Source organism: Rhamphochromis longiceps, linkage group LG5 (genome assembly GCF_057381845.1).
Source record: "Rhamphochromis longiceps isolate RC_006_pf linkage group LG5, R_longiceps_female_GT1.1, whole genome shotgun sequence".
Classification (NCBI taxonomy): Eukaryota; Metazoa; Chordata; class Actinopteri; order Cichliformes; family Cichlidae; genus Rhamphochromis; species Rhamphochromis longiceps.
This window is the reverse complement of record NC_140561.1, coordinates 25,913,675-25,940,988: the sequence shown is the minus strand read 5'-3', so window position 1 is coordinate 25,940,988 and position 27,314 is coordinate 25,913,675. Positions and strand designations below refer to the sequence as shown.

Below are 27,314 nucleotides of genomic sequence, written 5' to 3'. Positions count from 1 at the left end.
GCACAATGCCAAGTAGGAGAAAACCCAACAAAGCATATCAGTGCAAATACCTCAAACCAGCCGTCAAACACGGCAGTGAACGGATAAGGATTTGGGCTTGTTTTACAGTCACAGGCCCTGGGCACATTGTAGTTGACCGTGAACTCCTCTGTATAGAAAAATATTCTAGAGTCAAATATGAAGCCATTTGTCTGTCAGCTAAAGCTTGGCCAAAAGTGGATCATGCAACATGACAATAATCCCAACCATAGCAGCAAATCTACAGCCAAATGTCTGAAAAAGAAAAGAATCAGGGTGCTGTGATGGCCCTGTGAAGGTCCGGACATCAACCTTCAGAGAGCTGGGCATAAATAAACGCTCACAAACTGAAACAAGAGAGACTGATAAAATCAAAGTGAAAGTGATTGCTTCAGTATGTGGTCCTACAAGCTAATCTTGGGTGAGTCCTGTGAAAAATCACTTTTTCTTTTAAATAAGTGTAAATACTAATGACCAACAATATGAACTTACATAATAAAGACCATTGTCAGTTTTACATGATTAAATTACTGTTTTGTTTACTTTATTTGCGAGCTGCATTTGTTCCACTGGGTAGTTTAATTTAAAACCACTCTTCATTATTATTTCCTGTGTGTTTGTTGTATTTTTTGGTCTTAATTCATTTTATGACAGAACAGTAAAGCAGACAGGAAGAGAGGGGCAGAGAACACTGGAAATGACATGCAGGAAATGGCCTGGGCCGGAACTGAACCCAGACCCCTGCTGTAGCCTTTCGGCATATGGGTCGCCCTCTGGACTGATCTGTACTAGCATCCAAGTATTTAAATCTCAACTTGAAATGTAACTAATTACTACTGCTGTAAAGTAAATACTGTACAAAATACCAAATAATTTAAGTGCAGTGAAGTAGAAATACAAAGTAACATAAAATAGAAATATTAAGGTAAATACATTTACAAAATTTGTATTCATTTGCTGCATTATTATAGTCAAAATAACTGGCTTTAAATGGAACCAGTAGTTTACTTAAACATGTGGGTTACAGTTTCAGTGAAACGGCTGCTTTTTTAAAGAGGTTGTTGAGATGACTAAATCTGAATCACAGGAAAATCACTTCAGTTTCAGTTACCACTTTATGAGAGACATGTTTGAGATAATCGTGCTGCTTTCAAAAGGGTTTCTGTGAGCCTAAAATCCTTTAACTTATCTGATGGAAGAAAAATTGCACCATGCGTGTGTTGTGTTTCACAGCTTGAAAAGAATATAAAACAAAAATCATGTACGGACAAATACAGGAGTTATCTCAGCTCCGCACAAGAGCACAAAGTATGTATGTCTTCACACAAGCAAGGGGCAGGATGTCACCGAAAACTAAATAAAAACCACAAAACCTCATAATCTCACATTAGGTTTTTTTGGGGGGTTGTGTTTTTTAAAACACCCATTTATCTGTCTTACAAACAGTGAATAGATGCTATGGAAATGTCTTTATTCTTCACTGTCTGTTATCTGAAAAGGTTGTGCATCCCCCCCCCATGGCCTCAGTGATTTCCTTTTTAAAGCTCCACATGCCACCACTGGAAATACTGCCTCTCTGAACTGGAATTTGGGGCGGGTGTCTGGTGTCTCTGTGCACTATGTTATGTGCAACATAGCACTTGGAAACAAAAGGAAAGAACACGCTCAGACAAGTTTTGCAATATGAAGAAAAGAAATGTGAGAATGTGGTTAAAACACAGAAGCATTACTCATACATACATAGGTTATGTCTCCTTGTGACTTAGCCCCAATCAATCAGCACTGCCTGCTTCAAAGAGCAGCTGCAGAAAAATCAACACAGAATACGGGCTTTTTTTTTTTTTTGCAAGAACAGAAAGTAATACAGTTTGACACATTTTGTCTCACCTTTGAAATATAAAACCGTCTGTAATTAAATTTACCTTTAAAGCTAAACATCAAATAACAAGTCTGAACCAACTTTAAAATTACTCGCCGGAACAACCAGTCATTTAAAAAATATGAGCCTTTGTTCATTGCTCAGTATTAAGTTTCCTTATTAGCATGCAACAGGTTGTGTATTCGGATTTCTCCCAGACTGCGGCTGCTTTAATCCTACATGCCTGAGAGTGAGTTGGGGGATGAGAGCATGACTGAGAGTGAAATCTCCTTCAGTAAAGACCCGTGTTAAATGTAATGGGTGTTGGCAAGGGGGCCTAATAAAGATGACGGCACGCATTCATATGCATCAGTTTGTGTGCTCAGCTTGACAAAGTCTGCCCCGCAGGCTTAACAAAGGGGAGGAAGGAAGCCAGGGGTTGTGGGGAATGTCTGGGGGATGTGGGGTGGCAACACACACACACACACACACAGACGGTGGCCCTCCAGCTTGCTCTCAAGTCGAGGTTATAGCTGTGACAGCTGGCCTAGCACACTCTGCATGGGCTCTTTTTCTTTTGCAACAAACTCCCCTCCCCTCCGCACACACACAGTCTGCGACACACACAAACACAGGATGCTCCATCCTGTTGACTGTTTACACTTCACAGTAGCCAGCCAACTTGGAAGGTTTGATCACCGGCATTACAGCTGTTTGTAAGGTAGTAGTGAGGTTATTTGGTTTGTGTGTGCCTCCTGTCGTAATCATAATTGTAGGTTTAGGTGGTTCTTTTATTTATTTATTTATTCTTTTTCTGTAAGCCCTGTTATGTTATTAACTACTAGCTTAATAACACGTTAAAATCTTCTAAAAGCTGAGGTTGAAAATTTCATTTTCATTTCCATTTCATTTCATTTTCATTTATTTATTTATTTCACACTTGGTACAACAGATCAAACAACAAAATTATTCCATAACCTTGGGAAAAGTAGTTTAGGAAGATTTTGTGCTGAAACGCTCCAAAACTCCTACTGAACATCTACTGAAGGATGCTGTGGTGAGATTGTTTAACAAGTACTTTGCCTAGAAGTGTCCAAATCCATGCAATACAAACACTTCCAGCTAAGTTAGAAAGTAAGATTTTAAATCTGATTCTGAGAGGTTGAGAAGTTAACTAGCTGTTAACTCACACACACATGACCCCGCTGAATCAAAGCTGCTGAAACAACCACATCTGTTCAGCCAAAATACAAGGGAGGACCAGAAAGGACTACTGGCAGTGTGGTCCACAACAATCAGATCATTATTCAGCCAAAAGGACACCTGCTTTGTCCGAGGTAGGCGTGATGACATGAGACAGCTGAATAATGCAGTGAATGCCATCCAGTTAAAATCTCTTAATTAAGTAATTCTATTTTTCTATAGTTGCAGATGAAAGGCAGATTATTTAACCACGTTATTTTTAAGTCTGAGACGAAGTATTTTGAGTTTTCAGAGGGTGAAGGGGAGGACACGAGTAGAACAGCTGTATCGCTCAGACACCAACAGGGGTCGCCCTTGTTACAGCAAAACGCTGCAGAGTGCATCTGCCACCAAGTCATGAGCAACAGACAGGGACTCAGAACAGCTGATAAAAGTCATATAACACGGTGAGATATTCATGCGCTGGGCTCTTGACCCTGAACTGTGGATTCTTTATGAAATCAATATAAGTGCAATAAAGGGCAAACGGGACTGTTTCATTTTATATTTGGCAATATACAATAATTTCAGTAAAATTTTTTACTTCATATATCAAGGACAGGTCATTCTTACCATCAAAGTGAATTACAATCTATAGTGTGAGTTTCTGGCTAGTTAAAATATGGAGGCCATAAAACCACCCTGTCCCACATTTGAGAACTCACTAATAATAATAATAATAAAAAGTTCATGTTGCAAAAGATAATTAGTGCCAATTTCTGAACGGCATTTAGTTAAATTTTACAATAATGCAAAAAAAAATAATTGTAGACTACTTTTTAACGTGAAAGTATTGAAAAATGGGGGGAAAGCAGTTTTCATTCAACTTTCATGCTGGATTGAAACAATATAACATGTTGTTTTGTGGGCGTTAATGTTTAATAGTTTATTTAAGACCGCCTCAGATTTTAAAGTGTGTTATTCTTAAAGAAAAAACTCTAAAACATATATGAAAGTATTTGGTTAAAATTAAAACATGACATTTTCAGGTAAATCAAAGAACCGTTTAATTCCTACTTTACCTCTCCAAATATAAGCTGGTTTATACAAATCGAGTTTCAAAGTGATTCTGACCGTGAGTCTGGTCCTTGACACTTGCCATGATGTTTTAATGCCTCCAGTGCGTAAACTCAGTCAACCTTGACTTCAACTCAAGGTTTTCGGGACACTCATTAACAAACCATCCTTACAATTGTATTTTATGACACCCTGCAACACGCTAGTCAACATGGTAATGTTTTCAAACGGCATCATTCAAAAGAACTGCGCAGAGGAAGCTCAAAGTCTTGGAAAACATGTATTTATCATGTTAGCAGCCTGCCTTTGGATTGAGGGGTGTCACGTGACTGGTACAGGAAGAGCGCGCGGTAGCCTTCGCCACCGGGCAGGTTCGTCGTTTCCAGTTGTAACTTTTTAAAGAGTGCGTCTGTTGCGAACATTTCTGCTTTAGTTGCTTCGCGTGTTTTTGTAGCGTCGACACGGCTGTACTTTTACCGAGACGCTTGCAGAGCCGTGTGTATTGTGTGTAGGTAGCGGAAGTGAAGTGGGACAGCTAGCAGGTGGACTCGTGGGATAAACATGTTGTCCACCCTTCATGTGACGTCGTGGTTTTTTTTGCTTGTTGTGCCAGGAAGGCGAGCGACTGTGTGGAAAGCAGGCGGCTTCAATGCAGCATCTGTGTCTATGTACAGTTTTACAGTTTGTAGCGATGGCTTGTGAATTTCGGATCAAATCCCTGTGGACGTTACACAGCTGGTGGCAGCTGAGCTCTGTCAGCAGCATTTATGTTTACTGGACTAGTTATTGTATTTGCTTTTTCGCCGTTTAAAATGCTCAGGAAAAAAGAAGGGGGTGATCTAAAACTCCCCCTGCAGATTGCTGCTGCTGAAAGTGCTCATATGGACCGGGCAGTTTACTAAGTGCACTTGTTTAGCTGCTCCTTAACTCAAAATATCTAATCAGCCAATCCAATGTGGCAGCCACTCAGTGCTTTTAAGCGTGTAGGGACGGTCAGGAGGGGCTGGCCTGCTGAGCATCAGAATGGGAGAAGAAAAGTGATTTATGTGACTTTGAAGTTGACATAATTGTTGTTGTTGTGAGCATTTCAGAAACTGGTTTCTTGGTACACTTTTTATTACTCAGGTGGTCTACCTGTGAAATCTTGCTGACCATGTCCGTGTCTTTATGACCACAGTGTACCCATCTTCTGATGACTGTGGGATAACTCACCACATCTCAAAGCTCAAATCATCTCAAGCTGGTTTCCTAAACACCAATAATGAATTCTTTGTACCCAAATACCCCCCACAGTCAACTCAGTGCTAGCAAGGTGTGCGTAATAAAGTGCCAGTGAGTAGAGTTTTGTCTCTACATGCAGTTTAGATGAAAGTCAGACCACATTTCAATAAGTCCTGCTATACTGAGAGCTCCTTTCATGAGGTGACCTTTGGTGTTCGCATTATATTTTGTAACTGAAATTACTTATTGGTAATATAGGATGAATGAATAGGTTCTATAGTTTTTTTTAATATCCATAAGTGAGCGTTTGAATTAGTATTAATAGCAGTTTGATCTGGAGTTTCTTCTTAAGGCTTGACTGTGACAGATCTCACCACAATGACAGAAAGCGAACACAGGATATCTCTTCAGTGCTTTTTCCAGTCCTCATCAATACTCCTCAGTTGTCAGACAAATCTTTTATTGTGCTGATCGTCAGTGGACTCTGTCTAATGCCGTTTAACTTGGCACCTGGAAAAAGCACTTCATGTCCACAGAATTTCACCAGTGCCTGGCGGGTTTTTGAATATAAGATATGGGATAGTCACTTGATCGTATGTGCACGGTAGAACAGAAGATGCAGTCTTTCCCTGTTTTTCCCCTTTGCTATTTATAAAGAGTTTCACGGATAGATGAGTCAGGAAGACTCAAGGAAGATTGTCTGTGCTGATTTAAAGAGGAAAGAAAATGAAAGTAGCTTTTGACTGACGAGGAACAAAGTGTCACATGTAGGTCAGAGCTACAGAAGAACCCTAAAGAAGCAAAAAATATTAAAAAGCTGCTGATCTGTGAGGGAGGATTACAATATAAACAAAATACTACAAAGAAATAGTACCAACAGTTTTGATGACTGCAGTACTTCTAAAAAAAGTAAAACAAAAAAATCAGCTGCCGCTGAAGCAGCCTGCCTTCATGAGGGTGGCCTTTGCTGTTTGCTTTGCATTGTGCAAACATGCAAGCTGCAGCGATTCCAGATATTGCACTCCGTAATAAAATCAGCCTCTTTCTGCTGGTTTTCAGTTCACTGTGAATAATTTTCACTCTCCGTCATAGTCACATTTTGCGGTGAGAAAACAAAGTTCAACAGATACCTTTAAGAGATTTTCGTGTGCCTGATAGCGGTGTTTTGGATATTAATGAGTGCGGATTGTTTGCCTGTTCTCAGACTGTTCCCCTCTGATTACAGTTTGTGACCCTGTGTTCATCCAGCAGAGCATGGGATCCCCTTTGCTCCCATTAAATGTGTTACTTGCTCAATAAATGTTTGCAGGTCCTTGAAAAATCATCAGTAAGTTATTTGGATTTCCCCAAAACGCCAAGAACAGCTCAGCTCTTGTACTGGAAGCTCAACGCCCCGAGCAAAGTGCAAAAGCTACGCCCCTTATCCACCAGTATCCGGTAATCATTACACTCATGACAGTATCTCTGCCTCTCAAGGGACTTCGGAAAAGCTCAGGACAGAGATTTTGCTAAGTATGGGTTGTTGTTGTTTTTTTAGCTCTATTTATATACATTTACCACTGCTAACTGTTGCTTTTTAAAATGGTTGTCTGGCATATTTCTTAGATTTCTGGCATACAAGTTGATGGTTGTGTACTGTATTAAGTGATATGCTTTAAACATTATTTTGCACATGATATTTTGGACAGTCGATATGACCAAAGACAGACATTGCATGTATATTACATCACGAGTGTAACTGCATTAATGTCTGTTAATATTTCATTTGACTTTGTAACCAGAGGAATTTCTTTTATGAAGCGCTCAGAGCTGAAAGTTGATGAACAGAAAATCAATATTCAAATATTCTGATTAACTGTTTGTTTATGCATCAGGTTAGTAAAACTGACCGTTTTGGGGGCTTTTCTTGTCAGACGGCACTCTGTATGTCACAAATACACCCACTGGCTGTTAGTTACATCTTCTTAGCACCGTGTCAGATCCTCCTTTGCCTTTAGAGCTGCCTTAATTCTTCATAGCATATCTATGGTGGTGTAAAGGTTTTATTGCTCCAGATTTGTTGCTGCACATCAATGATGTGAATTACCACATCCCAAAGGTGCTCTGCTGGATGAAGAACTTGTCACTGTGGAGTCCATTTGCATACAGTGAATTAATTGTCAATGTTCAAGAAACCAGTTGAGCTCTTTGACATAGCACATTAACCTGTTGGAAATAGCCATGAGAAGATGGGTACAATGAGCTTTTAAAAGGATGGACATGGTTAGCAACAATATTCAGGTAGGCTAGGGTGTTTAAAACATGCTTGGTACAAAGTGTGCCAAGAAAATATTCCCCACGGTGGCTGCCACTGTGTGTCACAGCTGACCAGTTATCATACTGTTGCAGGGCTGTCACATAGACACAGACAACTATTCACTTGAACGATTAGCTTATGAAAACAATCTGCAAACTTTGTCTAGCTTTAATATAATCTGCTATTGCATAGTGTTCCTGAGATGAATGCCCTTCTTTCATTGCTGTGTTCATACAGGGGTTTGGACCATTAGGACCGGACAATGTTTTTGACTGTGTTCTTCCTCCTGGTTGCGTTGTGCACCCAGGGAGGAAATGGTAAGGAGGGCGAGGAAGCACAGAGACCTGGCCATGTTTCGGTAGTCATAGTGGGAGGCACGGGTGACCTGGCGAAGAAGTACCTGTGGCAGGGATTCTTCCAGCTGTATATCAACCAAGTCAGTAGTGGAAACACCTTTTCTTTCTATGGCGGGGGACAGTCCCCCACTGAAAAGGCCACACCAGTGCTCTTTGAGATTCTGAAGGCAGTCTCCTGCTCAAAGGATGTTTCTCAGGAGCGCTGTGCTCTGCTGAAAGACCAGTTTCTGCGGCTCGCACAGTATCGCCAACTAAAGTCATTAGAGGACTATCAGGATCTGGCCAAGCACATTGAGCAACAGCTTCAAGAAGAGGGAATGACGGAGGCAGGCAGGCTCTTTTACCTCTCTGTACCAGCTTTTGCATATGCAGATATTGCTGAGAAGATTAATAGTAGTTGCAGGCCAAAAAGTGGGGCTTGGCTGAGGGTGGTGCTTGAAAAACCTTTTGGACATGACTACGGGAGTGCTCAGGTACTGGCATCTCAACTTCGCAGCTCACTGACGGAAGAAGAAATGTACAGAATTGACCACTACTTGGGGAAACAGGTATGGAAGTCCTACACAGTGCATGCCTTCCACCCTTGACTCTTAAATGAATCTGAATCCAAATCCAAACATCTTATGTTTCCTTTTTTCCAAAGGTGGTTTCAAAGATGCTTCCTTTTAGAATACAAAACAAAAAATTACTTGATCCCATCTGGAACAAGCACCACATCGAGAGAGTGGAGATTGTACTGAAAGAGACTCTGGATGTTAAAGGTGATTAAAGGGTTTATCAACTCTCTTAATTACTACGGTATTTTGAGACATGGGTAAATCATAGACATTTTTTTTTGGTGATTGAATCATGTATTCTTACCCTGTCTTTGTTATTTTCTCCTCAAAAGGTCGCATTGCCTTCTATGACCAGTATGGGGTCATCAGGGATGTGCTACAGAACCACCTGACTGAGGTCATGACACTGTTGACCATGAGGCTTCCCAAGAACGTGAGCAGAAGTGAGGAAGTCCTTGGAAACAAGCTGCAGATCCTTAGTTCCATGCTTCCTTTAGGAAAGAATCAAGCTGTGATCGGTCAGTACCAAACTTACAAAGCAGAAGTTCAGCAGGAGCTGAATAAGACCAAAGATCACGTCAGTCACACTCCAACATTTGCAGGCAAGTACTGAAAGTTTGTCTCCTTACATTCTGCTGTAAGTGTGCTGCATTACATCTCCTTCACTGTTTAGATGCTAATATTTACTCGTGTTTCTATTTTTTAGCTGTACTTGCACAGATTGATGACGCACAATATGAAGGCATGCCGATCCTTTTGATCTCAGGGAAGATGCTAGATGAGCGGGTGGGATACGCACGTGTTCTTTTTAAAAATGACATATTTTGTGTTCAAAACCACAATAACGTTCACTGCAAGCCCAAGCAGATAGTTTTCTACTTTGGACATGGCAGCCTTCAATATCCAGCAATTCTTGTTAGTAAGAATTTGTTCAAGCCAGCTCTAGTAGACAGTGAGTGGAAGGAAGTGACGGAGCACAAAGACGTCAACGTTTTTGGATTGCCTATTTCAGACTTCTACATCCAGATTCCAATGGAGCAGAAGGAAGCTTATGCAGAACTTATTTCTCACATCTTTTTGGGACAGAAGAATAGCTTCATTAGTACAGAGAACCTGTTGGCTTCCTGGGACTTATGGACACCGCTGCTCAGCAGTTTAGCCAGCACATTTCCGCGCATCTACCCAGGTGGTGCTGATAATGCAGACGTGCTGGACATCCATCTGAAAGGGAAAGACGTTAGCTACAACAATGAGGTGGTGATAATCAGTACTGATCATTTGGGTGGCACATCCACAAATGGTTTCCAAGTGATGCAAGGTAAATTTCGCAGTTCTGAAATGGTGTCTGCATGGGCCGAGCAGCTTGTTGACAAGCTCGCTGCAGATATTCAGGAAGCAGCAGAGGCAGCTATTTATGAGGGTGGTGTTTTCCATCTCGCCCTCTCCGGTGGATCTACTCCCCTTGCTCTGTTTCACAGGTTGGCCGATCACCATTTCACCTTCCCCTGGAGGAACACACATGTTTGGATGGTGGACGAGCGCTGCGTGCTGCCGACGGAACTGGAGTCCAACTTCCGCAACTTGCATGACCATCTACTGCAACATGTGAGAATCCCGTATTACAACATCCACCCCATGCCAGTGCATCTCAACCAGCGCCTATGTGTGGAGGAAGATGGAGGAGCGCTAATGTATGAGAAGCAACTCGTTAAATTGGTTAACAGCTCCAGCTTCCACTTTGTACTGCTGGGTGTCGGCTATGATGGCCACACAGCCTCTTTGTTCCCCGGTGGCAAAGCTGATGAACTTGGCGATAGTCTGGTGGCCCTCACTGAGAGCCCCTCCAAGCCACACCAGCGTATGAGCCTCACCTTTAATGTCATTAATCGAGCCCGCAAAGTTGCCCTTTTGGTGATGGGCAAAGGCAAACACGAGCTGATCACCCAGCTGAGCCGTGTGAAGGACAACCCAGACAAATGGCCTGTCACTGGTGTGAAGCCTACTAATGGTAACCTTGTTTGGTACATAGACTATGATGCACTTTTAGGATAAGAATGTAATCTCTACCTTGCAATCAGACAAATGTCTTTGGAGCTGCTTTAATTGGACTGTTGGTTGATGAGAAAGAATATATGAACCAGCACATATAGGAGGACCATATAGGAAAGGTTATTAACTCAAATCACATGTACTGAGTAGAACTGCTAAACTCTTTCAGGCTTCTAATTTATTTCCCTCCAGCGCACCGTTTGAGATCATAACAGTGTATACATAGACCAAACTTGATCAAAATAGGAAATCAGTAGAACATTGTTGAAAACAGCCCTTTGTTGGTGTCCATGTGGTTGTGAAGCAGCGAAGACGTTTGTGGTTTCTTACATTTAAAGAACTGCTCGTCTTCAGTAAGGCTTGACTAATGGAACAGGAGTTTTCCACAAGGTGAATGTAAGGTGTAAGTGTTTTATAATGTGACGATAGCCCTAACTTTAGAGTTAAGCCTAGTTTATTGCACTGCAATAAATCTGCATCGCAACCATAGTGAGCGGACATAGTTTGCATTGTACGCTGGTGCATTGAACTTCCATTACAAGTGAAACTGAGCCGTTTATGTTGGACTTGGAGATAATAACCCATATGGAAAAGAAATAGTAAAAACTTATATGATTTACTCATGAAAGTGGCCACTTTCTCATTATTTTCATATATTGCTTTAGTAAGTATCCAAAACATACAAGTTTCATTATATAATTTTTGTATGCTTTTCATACAAGTTTCACACAAGACAGATACAAACTTTATAAGATTTATATATATCTTTTCCATATGGGAAATCTTGATAAATAGTTAGCTTTACAGCACCGCAAGAAGTAGATAAGAGTTCAGAAACGACTCAGTCTATACAGGTGCACCCAAAAAATATTTATGCCCAAAATGCTGACTTTAGGTAATTTGATTACATGTATATTTTCCAAGCATTTGTTACATAATTACTTGATTGGTACACATTTAGTTTATACCAAGCATTAACCTAGCACCTAGCATATTTTCCTTAATGATAAATTATATGAATAAATAAACCTTTTATATATATTTTTATATATTTTAGTTTCATTTTACTCAAAATTATTTGAGTTTATGAAGGCAAAGAATCACTTTTTTAAAAGTTATGTTGGAGCTTGGGAAACAAGAATAACAGCATGTATCCACTTTCATTAGCACAATAAGCAGGCTATACAATTACAGCCTATTAGATTTTGTTAAATAGAGGAATTATACTGGTGCTAATCAATAATCTGTGTTTACAGAGGATATTACCAAACATACCTGTCACACCTGTTGACAGTGCATGTCAGGCCAAAGGATAGGTTATGGCGTAGGTTTAACACGGTACTATAAACCAGAAATGAGTTAGAAGGGATGCTGAGTGTATGTAATTTGTCATTAATGAAATCATTGGTCCATGTTCTTAAAAGTTTTAACCTCATATGAGTATTTTTTTATGTGTGTGTGTGTGTGTGTGTGTGTGTGTGTGAGTGAAATGCATATGAAGATTTTTGATCATTTAAGTCTAAGTGTGAAGTAAGTGGGAATCTAGAGGAATATATGAAGTTTCCTTTGCAAATTACACAGCGCAGACGATTGTTGTGTTGCTGGAAGACAGTTACAACACACGGATGAATTAAGGTGTTTGTATGTGTGAATTATAACTGATCTCAGGTGAATTTAAAGATATCCAGTTTACTGTATAATCTGCTCTTATTGGATGAATGTTTTATTCTGTGGAGTGGTACTGCCATACATACACAATCAGGTGATGTAAAATATGTGTTTTACTAAAGAGATAATCACATTCCCATACTCGGATCACATTTTTCTTCTATTAATGTAACCTGGAGGTGCTTTTGAGTCAAAATGATTGAAAACAACATTAACACTACATCATATTTTTGGTTTCTTTATTGAAGACCATCTTTAAATAAAAGCTCAATTCCACTAAGTGTCAGCAGTGGTGTTGTCTTTGTGCCTCAAGATTAGGAACAAAGTAAGAAAACATGCTAAACACATCCGTCATCTCTTTAGCTATATTAGTCTGTTGTGAATATGGTGTTTAACAAATTTAGTAGCACCTGCCATTTAAAAACAAGACAATACAGAAAAAATTTATTTAATAGGCAAACGATTAACTGAATTTACAGTTAATTTCAAAATTTCACCTGGGAAACTGAATTGTGAGAAGTCAGTTATTGTAGCTTCAGTAATAAGATAAAAATCCAGTTCAGAATTTACAGTCACACCATTGCTTGTAATCATGTCAAATCTACTGTATGAAATAGTTTTTTTAGTAATAAATTGTTACATGAAATACATTTCCTCGGTGCAAAAAGAAAATCAACAGCTGCTTTTCTGAAGTGTGCATTAAAAAATGTGAGCTGGATTAAGTCACTTTCCCTTTTTCTTTCTCCTGGTTTAAAATTACAAGCTGCTGGTGGCAAGGAGCCCTCATGAATTCTTTACATGTGTAGTGTCACATATCATTGTGGGACAGCTGGAGTGTTTTATAACTCATTGTTTCTGCTTGGATCTGTCACAGAGTGCCTGTTGGTTAGCCACAGTCCTCCTCTGACCATGAAAAAACCTGAACGGACAGAAGCAGGTGTTAGTCCTTCGAAATGAAGATTTTATGAATGAATGAATTATCCAGTGTGCAAGAGAAAGGGAGAGTTGTCTTTCACCTGTACTGATAGCAGAGACCACTGTTAGGACAAGGGACATGTAGTACAGCTCAGGGGTGGTTTTGGCCTGTGAACATACCGTACATAGAAATCATTGATATGCTGCAGGAGTTTTTTTGAGGGGTTGAACTGGCTAATATTGCTTTTTTTTTTCTTACACATGCTGCTGCTGTCAGAGTCAGGATAGTAGTGCACAAACCTTGGCCACATGACAGTAGACCAAACACATGGTAGGCAGCCCACAAGCTCTGATGAACTGGGTCTGTCAGTGTGAATATCACTGCAAAACCTTGAAAAAAACAATCACTGTTCCTATTAAACCTGTGTAAATGCTGTGAGAGTATCTGCTTTGGGACTGCTGAGCTGAGGAGACTTACCTGAAGCCATCAAGGACAGAGCAACTGAGGCTGACAGGTTGTTCAGAAGGGGCTGCCTGCAGTATCTTGAGGATTTGGGCCTTTAACCAAAATAGAAACCATTGTTAACTTCATGTTCCTTCTTGTATGAGTAACCTGCGGGCTGTATGGCATGATGCCATTGCCTGCGTCCCACTTACCTTCCCATCACGTAGAACTGAGGAACCAGAACAATTGTGATGAACAGTACATTCAGTAGTTGACTGTGAAGGGGGAAGTGAACGGAAAATAGATTAAGGTCATAGTAAACAGAAAGTCATTCTGAAATCTTTATGTATGAGAGTACTTACAATCTTAATCTCTGATTCTTTGGTATCCATCTGCTGCTGTGAAATGCCATGAAGACCAGCAAGTAAAGAAACATGGATGCTGCACATCCAGACGCGTATGTACTGTAACACTGTCCCTGGCACGTGTTGTATTAAAGTGCCAAACGCCCTTGTTGACCAGAGGAAGGATTGTATTTCATCCTGTCCAAGCCTGCACTTTTTACTCCTTGAACTCAGAACATTTGCCCCAATAAGTTATGCTTAAATTTTTTTTAAAGTTGGTTTTAACATTTTAGACGCTTATAAATTATTTTTGTTAAAACTCGCTAACACTCTGAAATTGTATGAGATTTCTTCAGCGCCCTTTCGCCATCACTTTTACCCCCTCACCCACTCCCGGAATGCACAGGCCTGAACTTCTGATACTTGGCTACTGGGTTTAATCGCTTACTGCATTATACTGACTCATGGCGGCTGCACTGGCACAGAGAAATACAGTGATCGGTAACTTTCTATTCATGAGGTTAGCATCGACCATGTATGGTAGAAACTGGGCGGATACAGGGCTGGATGTGAGGCCGATCCTCTCCACACAAACTACGATTCATAAAGAAACACTGACTCCAGGTGTGCATGCTTACAGATTTAATTACCTCGAGCTTTTTACGCTATTATCACATCTGCGCACAAGTCCTCTTTTAGTACAAAGCCCACGTAAAAGTACGAATAAAACTGAGTATATTAAAATTAAAGTAAAAAACCTTGCGTCGTGCAAGGCTGTTAATCTATTTGGAACAGGATAGTTTCCTCACATTATTTCAAAAGTCTTGCTCCACCCTCCTGCGTATGTGCCCAAATTAACTAGAGCATAAGCAACGCATCACCCTTACCCCACATTTGACACACAATAAAAAGAGCCCACCCAACAACTTCGCATCCTTCCACTCTTGAAATTCTGCTGTTGCGTCTTCCAAAGAGGCCACCTAACATCCAAAATGCCTGCCAACCTCAGTGGGACGTGGAACATGATCAGCAATGTCAATTTTGAGGGCTACATGGTTGCACTTGGTAAGTTTCACCCTTTTTAAAGCAAATTGGAAGACTGCGTGCAGAAAATGAGATGAGTAGAAAACCTCATATTTAGTTGGTTTAGAGTTCTTGAACTTGGGTGTACGTAAAACTTATATATGGCAGGTTATAGTTTTTACTCTTTTTGGAGTGTAAACATTTTGTAGAAAGTGTTGTCACTTATCCCTCTCATTTTGACATGCAGGTGTTGATTTTGCAACGCGCAAGATTGCTTCTATGTTGAAGCCTCAGAAAGTGATTAAGCAGGACGGACATTGCTTCACAATTCAGACACTTAGTAGTTTAAGAAACTACGAGTGTTCATTCAAGACCGGAGAGGAGTTCGAGGAGGTAACGAAAGGAATGGACAACCGCACCTGTAAGGTAAAAATGTTACCAAAATGTAACCTCCAGTTTTAAAGGTCGCTATTAGATTTGTGATCAGTGGTGCAAAACAAAATCAGCCTCTTTACAAAGTGTAAACTCCATTTATGTTTAAGTATTGGGGAAACTGTGTAGTTCATTTTTTATTTATTTTATTTTTTTATGTTACTCTAACAGTCTGTGGTCAACTGGGAAAATGAAAAGCTGGTGTGTGTCCAAAAAGGAGAAAAGAGAAACCGAGGGTGGGCTCACTGGCTTGAGGGAGATGAGCTTCATCTGGTATGACTCTGAACTTTATGCTGGTGTCCCTGTTAATATTTTAACTTATAACATTCACAATCCTGTGATTGTACATGTGTACAACTGTAACCATACAAATGAAAATGCTGCTCCCTCTGAACACTGATGCCATTCATTGAACTCCTGCTGTTTTTTGTTTGTTTGTTGTTTGTATTACCCTTTTAAAACTGATCTTCAATTACAATTTTTTTTTTTTCTTTTTTTCAGGAGCTCACTTGTGGGGATCAAGTCTGCAAACAAATTTATAAAAGGACTATGTGATTAAACTCTCAAAATGAAGTGCATTGTGTGTTTATTGTCTCGTTAACTGACATCATAACACAACAAAAACTATATCTTTTCCTTTTTATATTTTAGAATGATGCACAAAACACTTTCCACAATCCTAAAGTGTTTTATACTAAAGCTTTCTTAGGAATTTAAAGCTACCTTTGTAGATATTTATCAAACGAAATGCTAGTCTTTCCGCATACAGATTCATTTCATGTTGCCATAATGAAAATGGCAAGCTTTCTCACTTTCTAAAACATGGTGTTAACAGATGTTGAGATTAAATTTCTCTGCTTTAAAAAAAAAAGCAGTAAAAGTAGAGGGAGGTTAAATAACTTTTATAAAAAGATAAAGGAAAGAAGTGGACGTATGAAAGAAATGATTGTTTTATAGTAAAGTGGGGGGGAGGTGTTAACTTTTAGCAACGGTGCCCTTCGGCTTCCAGTATCACAGAACCAAAACATGTCTGCCAGTACAGTAAATACATGATGTTGTTTAGACTTGCTCGCTGATGAAGTGTCCTTGTTGGCACCATCTGACAGACGACACACATGCATCATGTTAGCACTAGACGTTTTAAAACTATTTCAACGTGTGCACATGCAGCATTTCTCTCTGAGGTTTTGCCCAACTGATCAGCATGACTGTAATACTGTGACCTAAGTTGCAGAAATTAAGCATGACACACTGTCAGACTTCTCAAGCTGATTGGCAATTGAAGTACAAGCTGAGGAAAGATCTCATTCAAACCCTGGACTTTGTAAACTATGTACTTCCTTTGACTGCATGATCATGCACTGTGATTACTCAGGAGGAGGTGGAGAGCTGATCGATTTCTTTCTGGAGGGTGCTGTCCACAGAGAGCACCATCAGTGCTCCAGAAAAGCCTTTTTGATTTTCCTCCTTCTGTGACATGAAAAAAAAGAGCGTTGGGGTTATCTTTCATTCTTTTAATGCATCACAAAATCTCATGAGGTCATGAGCAGAAAAAGATCGTCCAGGGTTACTTATAATTGTTGGCTGGTTCATTTTGAAGATGTTTTCATTGATCATTGCTGTTATCTTCTACAAACATTAAATAAAGCATCTAACCCATGTTTAAGTAAACTTAACAGCTTTAGTTCCTGAACTGAGATAAGCAAGATTTTCAGGGACAACAGCTATCAATCAAAGCTGTCATCATAACCCTGTCAGACCACAGTTTTACAATTTTAGAAGTTATTAATTAAAATCAGACTTTTGGGAGAAGTGACCCATTGACCACACAAACTACTTAACATGGAAGAATGTGTCTGTTATATGTATATCTGAGGTGGACTTGAGTGTTTTACTTAACCCCCCTGGCCCATACGCTAACATTGAGTGTGTGGGGTTAATAGCCTTTACGGAAGCCAGACGCCAGGGGGCGATAGAGACGTTTGGGCTTCACTTTAGGGAAGTCAAACAATGGGGACGTCATTTTTTCCACAGTCAAAGCACACTGGTTGGAAGTGAACTGAAATGTAAAAGACTAATAACACCAGGAGGGGGCAGTAAGCGGAAACTGTGGATACCAATTGAAGCAAAACACTGAAGAAGAAGCGGCGGACTCGTTGGTTTGTTGACGCATTTATGCCGCGAGTTTAATTTTGTAGCTATCAGACAGTTATCTCTGAACAAATAGCTTAAAAATCAGTTTACAGGTTACATATCGTGTTTTCAGCAGTAGTTAATCTTCAGTTTGTGACTTTCCTTTTTGTTGTGGTTGTCTGGGAAATCTTCGGTTTGGTTTGTCAACAGTTCTGCTTGAAAATGTCAGTGGATACAGAGGAAACTCACCAGGTAAGTGTTTCAGTTCTCTTCACTGATTGCCTGTTTGGCTAATATTAGCTAACACAAAGGGACGTTGCGAAAGCTACTACACAGGACCGTTATGATGTGTTTTAACGTGATGTGTTTTGGGGTTTTAGAGGTTAAAAGCTGCAGTTCATTATACAGTGGGTCGTCTCTGCCAGAAGATCGGTGAAGACCACCGGAGACCGTTCAGCCGACAAGCTATAGCGGCAATAGCCGAGACGACATTCAGACAGTGTGGTAGGTGTTCAACTAATGAGGATATTCTTTCACTGACCACTTTATTAGGTATACCTGATTTCTAATCAGCCAATCAGATTGCAGGGGTTAAGTGACTTCAAACGTGATGTGGTTAGTTTTCCGAGTGTTTCAGAAACTACTGTGATTTTTTTTCTCCGCACACAGCCATCTCAAGCGTTTATAGAGAATGGTCTGAAGAAGAGAAAATATACAGGAAGCCCATTTCCCTGAGTGAATATGCTTTGTTGGCCAGATCGCTTTGAGGTGATAGGAAGGCAACAATAACACAATACCCCCTCATTTCAACTAACATACAGAAGCGCATCAGCACAGTATATCAAAGTAGATGGGCTACAGCAGTAGAATACCACACCAGCTTTCGCTCTTGTCAGCTAAGAATAGAGATGGGTATCGTTTAGGTTTTATCCGATACCGGGGCCAAACCGGTACTTTTGAAATGGAGCCGGTGCTTAAACCGTGCTCTAACTGGTGCTTAAAGAATGGAGACTCCCCACCTGGGACTGACTTAATCTGGGACTCCCCACCATTTGACCTAAGAACTGAAGAAGCTTCTCAGATGAGAGGTGAAATGTCTGCAAGTAACTTAAAGAAGTCCAGACGCTTTTCTTTGCAAGCTCCTTTGATTAAAGAATGGAGAACACAAACTTTGTCCAAAAACCTCTTACGTTTTTATTTTTAGAAGTCTCTTTTTTTCTGCAAAATGATAACCAAGTTAGCCTTTTCTGTTGATACAACATACCTCCTTTGGTTGGAACCGGTGCTTAAACAATGGAAAACACAAACTTTGTCCTAAAACCTCTCATGTTTAGCTGTTTTTGGTTTTTTTTTGTTTGTTTTTGTTTTTGTAAAAAGATAACAATGTTTGTCTTTTCTGCAGCTATAGGGCATATATGGTATCACTCTGTCAAACAAGAAGACAGCCGCATGTAACTACAACGGTGTTTGCTAGTTCACCTTACATGCATTAATGTAATAACGTGGTTAGCCTACTCAACGTATTACACACGAGCAACATTAAGCTACTCGCCCAGAGAAGAACGGCTGCTGCTGCTATCATCATCCGTCATCATTTCTGCTACACTGGCAGGGCTAGGGGCCACGACTCTCCTCTTCGGTTTTTGGGGGATGTTGCTAACTCCAGGTCCGATAACAGGCACCACTCCCGCAGTAGATGTGCACGGTGTGAGGTCTTGCAGCAAGCTATCAAATACGGTGCATTTCTCGGCTTTTAAAAAAAAAAAAACGCTATGTGTCGCCAGGTGTTTCATCAGGTTCAAGGTTTTACCTCCTTTGCACAGTATCAGCTTAAAGCACTTGTTGCAGGCTGCTGAGTTTGCATCTTTTGCTGTGAAGTACAGCCAGACTTTTAACTGCTTTGCCTTGGGCATTTTTAATCTGCAGCTCTGCTCTAAAAGAACGTACATACCTGGGCCTGCCTACTATCCTTGGAAAGGTAAAATGATTGGCTAGAATCCAAAGTGTATGACATCTCAAGAAAAAAAAAAAGCACAGAAATAAAGCACTGAAATGTGCGCTGCTTTTCGGTCTGGGTACTACCGTTTATGTCAGAACTGGTGCCATAATGGCACTGGATACCGGTACCCATCCCTAGCTAAGAATAGAAAACTTAAGCTACATTTCACATGGAGTCACTAAAATTGTACATTACAACATTTGAAAAATGTTGCCTAGTCTGCTTATTCTCAATTTGTGCTGGAACAGATGGCAGGACCAGGATTTTGCATAAACAACATGAAAGCATGGATCTATCCTGTCTTGTATCAATGGTTCAGTTGGTTAGCTGAGGTAGAGGGAGGTCTGGGCTTCTCAGCTTAGGTTGCTGCTTTTGCTGCCTGGCCCTGGATAAGCAGTAGAAAATGAATGAATGAACTGTCAGTCTGTTAGTACTGATTGTAGTACTTAGTACTGTTAGTATTGTTGCATATCCATGTCCTCTCTTTTATGCCAATAGTATATCCATTGTATGACATAGTGCATTATTCTGGTTTCCAAAGGAATCACACATCATGTGACGAAACTCAGATCATCTCAAAATGGTTTCTTGAACATGACAATGAGTTCACTGTACTCAAATAGCCTGCACAGTCACCAGATCTCAATCCAACAGTACCTTTGGGATGTGGTGGAAAAAGACAATCACATCATGATGTGCAGGTGACAAATCTGCAGCAACTATATCATGCTAACATGTCAATATGGACCAAAATCTCTGTGTTTCCAGCACATTATTAAATCTATGCTATGAAGAAATAAGACAGTCCTGAAAGCAAAAGGGGGGTCCAACACAGGACTATAGCATGGTGTACATAATGAAGTGTGTGTGTGTGTGTGTGTGTGTGTGTGTGTGTGTGTGTGTGTGTGTGTGTGTGTGTGTGTGTGTGTGTGTGTGTGTGTGTGTGTGTTTTTTTTAACATTGTTTATCCTCTGATGGTATATGTTATAAAATATGAAAATTTACTGGCACATCAGTACAAAGTGTGGCGGTATTTACATACCCTGCCTAACAGCAGCTCTATCTCACTGTGTTGGAACACATTTTTCAATAACGGATATATAAAATATCATGCAGATTCATAATGTACAGTTTTGCATTTTTAAACCCATAATACAGTTATTGTTTAGAAAACTTAATATACCTTTCCATATGAAATTATTGTGAAATTCAGTTTTTAGCTGCTTCTTTTTTGTAATTCAGTTACACTCAAGTAGTTGTTTTCACTCTTCGTTTTTAATGAGCATATTTCAACATATATGATATATATATCATATGATTTGACCAGTCACATGTAAAATTATTTTGCATTATCAAGACTGTATAGTTTTCCTTCCAGGCTCAGATTAAATCAACAATTTGCAAGCATGTAAAATTTAGTCTAAATATGGGGATACAATTCCAGCTTTTTTTCCTGATATAACTTTTTGCAACTCAGTGTGCTAATATGCTCTTTGGTGTGGATTGTAGAAATGAAATGACATTACAGAACTCCTTAGATTTCATCAAAAAGGAAAAGAGACAGAGGTAAACTCTGGGTTTCTTGAGTTCAGAAAGAGAACAGGAAACACACTTTTCCTAAGCTTACCCTAAACCCCATTCCTGGAATAAAGTGCAGTTACTTAATTATGAGTTGTCACTGAATTCAAAAATTGTGTCAAAACAATAATGGAGTCAAGTTTGGTCCATGTACAGTAGTCTTTTGTTGTGGTGTGTTAGGTTTATCAAGGTAAAAATGCAATACAGGTGGTGGCCATAGGCAGCGCTCTCACTCTTTCTCTTCTGTTTATTTATTTTTAACATATAGTTTTGCTTTTCGTTGATGTCCTTGTCATTACTGGAACATGAAACAGCACCTGCAGCCTTTTTAGGTTGCACAGGCAGTCCAGGTTAGCACATCCATATGGTCTGTCACAAGATTTGTTTTGTTTCCAAGCATAGTGTGGAGGAGAAACCAGGAGATGGGCTATTAGAGGAGGAGGGCTGGACAGAGCTGTAGACAGGCATCACGAGAAGCACGTATATGTATCAGTCAGATAAGGATAAGAAGAAAGCCACAACCTGCAAAACCATTTCCTTTTTGGGGGCATCTTGTTTCACCTCTAGTGAACCTGTTCTCCCTTTCATTTGCATCAAAGAAGGTGATATGGCTTCTAAAGGGTCCATTTACATGAAAACTGCAATATGCCTTGTTATACTGTGCTCACGTTCCCTTATTTTTATTTAACTTTTGAGCAATATCTATGGAAATGAATGGAGTTATAATCTGAAATGATTCTAACTCAAGTGGACCAAGGATCCACAACAGTCAACATTAATGCAGTTTTGCAACAGACTGAAATCAACATTTCACTCTTTGTTTTTAACAGATATATTTGCCAAAGACCTGGAGGCTTTTGCAAGGTAAGCATTTATTTTATTTTTTTTTTTGTCCCAGCACCATATTAACAACTTTACCAAAAATACTTTGTTACTCAAACTGCAGCTATTCAAATATGTCCACGTGGCTTCCAATCCCAAATTTCATTTCAGGCATGCTAAAAGAAGCACAGTGTCTGTAGATGATGTGAAACTTGTAGCCCGCCGCAGTACTGCTTTGGTGAGTTATTCAAAGAAACAACACATTCAGTGACATGATTTCTGTACAGTTAACTTACAGTACAACAAACATGTAGTCATGCCAATGTTAACCACTAAAATAATTTCAAATAATTGTTTACTGAACCTGTGTATTGCGTATATAATCTACAGCAGACAGCAAATTTAATGTTTAATTTGTCTTTATTTATTTCAGTCCATCCACATACAAAATAAAAGTGACGAACTGACCCAGGAGCACATGAGTTTAAAAAAGAAGACTACTGCAAAGAGAAAGAACACAGAAACTGAGGAGGAAAGCAGAGAATAAGGACAGGACACAGGCAAGCCTGCGGTATCTGACTTGAGCCCAATCAATCAAATAAACATGAAGACTGACTTACATGTATCTGATAAAGCCAAGAGCCAACAAAAGTCCTAGTTCTTTCATGGGACATGTGCCTGTCAAAACAGTTATGTAGCAAAGATTTGGAGCAAATAAGTGAAAAGTTCCATCCCAGGATCTGCTAATGTGATGTTGAATTTTAGTGCATGTAACAATTTTGACCTGATTTGTTACCATGTATGAATGAAACATTAAACTTGATTTTTAAAGCATTCGCCAAAGGGACCCTACAGAAACTGTTCCCTTCATGTTTTTCAGTGAGACTCTTAAAACAAATCCCCAATTCCAAGGCACAGAAACCTGACATTAGCTCTAGTATAATAGCCAATTCGGGAGAGAGAGAATATTGCTGAAGGAAAGCAAAGCCACATTGCTGAGCTGGACTGTTTTACCTTCCCAGTACCTCATAAGTGTGGATAATTAAAAAAAGGGGATCATTCACGAACAAGCCATCAAAAGCAGCAAAAAGACAGGTACTACCCCATGTCTGAGAAGGCCACACACTGAAAGTGTTGGAACTTCCATCTTCTTCCTTCAGAACAGACTTCAGTCAGGGTTCAAACGGAGACCTCGACCAGCAGAGCCCAAAGTCCCTAGATGTGTGAATCGAATTAGATGGTTTTTGATTTGACAAACTTGACTCAAGTAATATCAACTAAGCATCTATTCAAATGAACTTTATTAGAGAACTCCCTTCATTTGACATGTTTATAAACACCTCACAAACAAAATCTACTGGGAACCATTGGACACACCACTCCACGTTCGCACACCATCACTCGCGTCCCCCAGTGTCTTCAGCAGGTGTCATCCACATCAAGTACACACTTACAGATCAGTTCATTAACATGGAAGCACACACCATACGGCATTCAAATCAGATAATATAAGCAATACAAATATTCATCACAACATTCCACTACATTTCGATATTTCTGCACTTGACAGACATACTTAAGAATAAGGAAAAACTTGCAAAGATTAAAAAAAAAAAAATCTTGAAGTACTAATTAAACAATGTCCATGTTAGGGGAGGCGCTCGTAGCATCTGCAGCTTCCACTCACACACTCAGAAAGCAGTCAACTTGGGCTCTTTCACTGCACAACCAGTCCGTTTCACGCGTCTCTCTCCGTTCGCTCACTCATCGCTTCACTCTTCGCCACAAGCCATCCTCAATCGCACTCATCAGTTCTTAAAATGTCAGTTGCGCTGTTCTTTCCATGTAAAAGTGGATAAAAGTGAAAACACCCACCGTCTCTTAGAACATGCGGAGTGAAGCCGTTCTTTGATGGCATAGCATTTACAGGTGGGAAGAGGGAGAATGATACCGATATCACCCCAAGAATGCTGCCAAAGAGGAGCTTCCTCGCAGGGAAATGGAAGAGAGGTGAACTGCAGAAGAGATTTCAATGAAGGCTTTTCCATAGAACTTGACTGCAAATAAAGTTGCACTTAAAACATTTATGTTTCAACCAGATTCTTCCCAATGCAAGATTGCCTTTTAGGTCGATGACAATGCCGGATAATGGTGAACCACGAACATTCATGCATTTTCAAAGATGGTTATCACATTTCACAATACATGCATTAGAGAATCCAGTTGAAATGGATACAAACAAATGAGACATCAAAAATAGCACTTTTCTCAGACATCCTGGTAAACAATTCACTTCAACACTTCCTAAATTAAATCTTTAGCATTTTTTTCCAAATGTACAAAACATCTTCACGCAAAAGTGTTAAGTTTTCAGATACGCATCAACACCAGAAATAAATTTCGAAATGACTCGTCTTTCTCGCAGTACTTACCATACAAACACTTAACTTACATACCCCACCCAGATGACTTTGACTCCATGCTGGACCCAAAACCTGAGCTAAACCCACTACCACTGGTTGTAGAGTTTGACCCTGTTCCCCAGCCAAGACTGGCTGAGCTGGTGCCGTAGTTACTGTTGCCTGTACTGAAAGACTGACTCTGGTCTCTACTAGAGCTCGTTCCACTGGAGGTGCTGCCTGAGGTGGATGTCTGCTGCTGGCTAGCCAGCATACCCATCATACCCCAACTACTCTGCAGAGCAGCCTGTGCAGCAGCCATCATGGCAGGGTTCAAGCTGAAGGAACCAAAATTAGCCAGACTACTGTTAGTGCTGCTCCCTAACCCACTACGGCTGCTACCAAATGCTTGAGCCCCAAAACCATTTCCGAATCGTGCTGTGCGATCAAACTGCCTATTGCCATGTTTGGGCTCAGCATTTGAGATGTGAACACTGACTCCTTTGATAATAAGGTCTTCTCCACAGAGAGACTGGGCAACCTGTGAAAGGAGAAAAAAAAATTTGATTATGTGGACGCAAGCAACACCAACAAAGGAGGAAAGAAATACCGTCTACATATTTCATACGTTACCTGATCATCTGCAAATGTAACAAAGGCAAAAGCACGGAATGGCTTGGGAATGAACACATCTGTGACTTCTCCATACTGCATAAAGAACTGTCGTAGATCATCTGTGGTCATGTCTTCCGTGCAACGGCCTACAAACACTTTGCGGCTTCTTAGTGGCTCATCAGGACCTTGCTGTAAAGAGGAAAGGAGGGTGCATTAGCATTACAGATTGTTAACCACAGTATTGGCTTAGTTTTGATTCCCATAGTGTGTGGGTATATGCATGGGCATTACCATATTCACCTTCGAGTTAGGGAGCTTGCAGTCGCACCACCTCCCATCGATCATATGGCGCTGAGAGATCACCTTTTCCTGAGCTTCATACTCTGTGAACCTCACAAAGCCAAATCCTTTAGAGTTTCCGGTCTTGGCATCCCGTTTCACCTATGAAAGAAGAAAAAAATAAAACACCAGCAAAAATAATAAAATAAAACAAATAAAAAATTGCAAATCAACGCAAATGTTTTACTATCCAAGTAATACCTGAACCATGATGACTTCACCAAATGTGCTAAAGTAGTCTTTAAGGTCCTGTTCGGTCGTTTTCCAAGGAAGACCCAATACAATCAGGTCCGATGTTTTCATATCTCCCCTCTTCATTTTCACGGCAGAAGAGGCATCGATTTCATCCATTTTTCTTTTATTGTCTAAATGGAAAGATGGGGGGGGGGGGGGGGGGGGGGGGTGTTAATATTTTAAAAGCTATACAACCAAAATGCAAAATATAAAATTCTTATATAGTTAGTAGTTTATGCATTTCCCTCTTTCCCTTGACATTTAATAAAACAAATTGCACACCACTTGAACAATAATAATTTAAAATCAGTTCTGGTGATATTCCTTTGGTGAAAACCCAGTCAGCTCTTAATTAAATCTTAATTAAAAAGTTCCTTAATGGAATCGGGCGAAACAAAAACACCACCAAATGGTAAGGTTAAAATAATCATGCCCTTCAAAACAAAGTCCAGCAATATAGGTACTTGGTTTGGCAGAAGGACTTTAAGGAACAAAATCAATCCTTTGGTGCTCTTTTTAATGAATGGATTTAGTGCCCGAACTCTGGTGGGCGTGACCAAGTCACTTGTCACGTCACTTATCTATTTTCAGTAACCTGAAGCTACTTCATGAATTATAAATAACATCTGCCCACCTGTTCGGATAAAGTCTCTAGGTTTAAATAAGAACAAGGAAAAACACCAATCCTTACCTTTTGGATAGTTCACCACGTACACGACATTCCCCCATCCATTTTCTGGCGCGTGCAGGACCCCTTCCACGAGTCGCACTCCTCTCATGCACTGAGACACGGGGCTCCTGAACCGCAGGCCGCAAGCCCCAGGAAACTGAGCCGCCACGGTGGAAAGAAGAACAGTGCCGTCGTCTTCGGAGGGAATCTCCATGGGCTCCTCATTTTCTTCCTCCGCCACTCGAATGTACACCTCAGCCATTTCCCCGCAAAAATAAAACTTACTCGCAGAAGCAAAACAATGCTAGCGGTTAGCTCGCTAATTGTCCACAGAATCGGCTAACCTTAGCCGATGACGCTAACAGGACTGAATGAGTCAGGCTAAACTGTTTATTATACTTGAGACAAAGACTTCTCAAATACAAAACGGCATCGGGGCTAGTTTACATCCAAATGATTTAATCAATAATGCTACTTTTAGATTGCGCTAAAAAGCGGGCAACGATATTACTGCTCCTTTGTTTGCTGGGACGGGGATCTGTGCCGTCAACACCGGACGACGACCGCTCTAACGTGCCTGTTGAAAAGAAAACTGCGCAAATTCCGTCAGCTAAACAAAAAGATGTAACGTTTTCCTAAAAATAGTTTGCTCGGCCCAGAGGAGTGGTGCAACTTAAATAAAGCGCTTGTCTCGTCCAACATGCAAAGTAAGGAAAGCTCAGACGAGTATTTTTCCACGAGGCGAAAAATAACAGCGCCATGTAAGGCGAGCAAAATGGCATTATCTAAGCGAAGAAGGAACTACGTCACTAAACTGGAAGGTTTCATTTCACCCAGGCAGGCGGGGGCCGGTGTCCTGTCTGTGTCGGTAAAAGTAAGTAGCAGTTGTAAGTAAGTACCTACGTAATGCATTCTAAGGCTAATATTTTATGTTTTACTTTACTGGTTTATATTGATTAAATGCAATATAAACAATTAAACTTAACAGTTAATTGTGAATTTTGTTTCCCCCCCCGTAAACGGAGTAGATAAGGCCTAGTGTATGTCATTTACAACAACAGCTTCCGTTTGTTGGCTGGAGATT

The 27,314-nt window shown here is 40.3% G+C and overlaps 5 protein-coding genes across 10 annotated transcripts; 3 read left to right on the top strand and 2 right to left on the bottom strand.

Annotated features, from left to right (window-relative positions):
- The first annotated feature begins 2,579 nt into the window (after positions 1-2,579).
- h6pd (hexose-6-phosphate dehydrogenase (glucose 1-dehydrogenase)) lies at positions 2,580-12,037 on the top strand. 4 transcript variants are annotated; one of them, XM_085406911.1, is made up of 5 exons: positions 2,580-2,597; positions 7,890-8,556; positions 8,652-8,769; positions 8,898-9,167; positions 9,272-12,037. In XM_085406911.1, the coding sequence occupies exons 2-5, from the start codon at positions 7,915-7,917 to the stop codon at positions 10,615-10,617; spliced, it is 2,376 nt and encodes a 791-aa protein (XP_085263037.1). In that variant the 5' UTR covers positions 2,580-2,597; positions 7,890-7,914; the 3' UTR covers positions 10,618-12,037. The 4 variants fall into 4 exon arrangements, with proteins under 4 accessions (XP_085263037.1, XP_085263036.1, XP_085263034.1 ...); XM_085406910.1 differs by lacking the exon at positions 2,580-2,597 and adding an exon at positions 4,423-4,506; XM_085406908.1 differs by lacking the exon at positions 2,580-2,597 and adding an exon at positions 4,443-6,868.
- A 671-nt stretch (positions 12,038-12,708) lies between these two features.
- Positions 12,709-14,781, bottom strand: LOC146670142 (uncharacterized). The gene is made up of 6 exons (XM_085406912.1): positions 14,005-14,781; positions 13,855-13,917; positions 13,676-13,755; positions 13,457-13,587; positions 13,299-13,365; positions 12,709-13,201 (listed from the first exon to the last, which is right to left on the bottom strand). The coding sequence occupies exons 1-6, from the start codon at positions 14,076-14,078 to the stop codon at positions 13,122-13,124; spliced, it is 495 nt and encodes a 164-aa protein (XP_085263038.1). The 5' UTR covers positions 14,079-14,781; the 3' UTR covers positions 12,709-13,121.
- A 111-nt stretch (positions 14,782-14,892) lies between these two features.
- Positions 14,893-16,014, top strand: rbp7b (retinol binding protein 7b, cellular). The gene is made up of 4 exons (XM_085406913.1): positions 14,893-15,051; positions 15,257-15,435; positions 15,613-15,714; positions 15,943-16,014. The coding sequence occupies exons 1-4, from the start codon at positions 14,979-14,981 to the stop codon at positions 15,994-15,996; spliced, it is 408 nt and encodes a 135-aa protein (XP_085263039.1). The 5' UTR covers positions 14,893-14,978; the 3' UTR covers positions 15,997-16,014.
- A 1,553-nt stretch (positions 16,015-17,567) lies between these two features.
- cenps (centromere protein S) lies at positions 17,568-22,807 on the top strand. The gene is made up of 5 exons (XM_085406907.1): positions 17,568-17,826; positions 17,955-18,078; positions 21,982-22,015; positions 22,145-22,211; positions 22,407-22,807. Exons 1-5 carry the CDS (start codon positions 17,797-17,799, stop codon positions 22,518-22,520), a joined length of 369 nt encoding a protein of 122 aa, XP_085263033.1. The 5' UTR covers positions 17,568-17,796; the 3' UTR covers positions 22,521-22,807.
- On the bottom strand, positions 22,375-27,020 carry tardbpb (TAR DNA binding protein b). Of its 3 annotated transcripts, XR_014911757.1 has the most exons (6): positions 26,252-27,020; positions 25,528-25,691; positions 25,279-25,428; positions 25,006-25,176; positions 23,849-24,913; positions 22,375-23,188 (listed from the first exon to the last, which is right to left on the bottom strand). XR_014911757.1 is itself a non-coding variant. In XM_085406905.1 (5 exons), the coding sequence occupies exons 1-5, from the start codon at positions 26,490-26,492 to the stop codon at positions 24,422-24,424; spliced, it is 1,218 nt and encodes a 405-aa protein (XP_085263031.1). In that variant the 5' UTR covers positions 26,493-27,020; the 3' UTR covers positions 23,258-24,421. The 3 variants fall into 3 exon arrangements, 2 of the variants coding, with proteins under 2 accessions (XP_085263031.1, XP_085263032.1); XM_085406905.1 differs by lacking the exon at positions 22,375-23,188 and having other exon boundaries at positions 23,258-24,913; XM_085406906.1 differs by lacking the exon at positions 22,375-23,188 and having other exon boundaries at positions 23,258-24,913; positions 25,288-25,428.
- Positions 27,021-27,314: the final 294 nt, after the last annotated feature.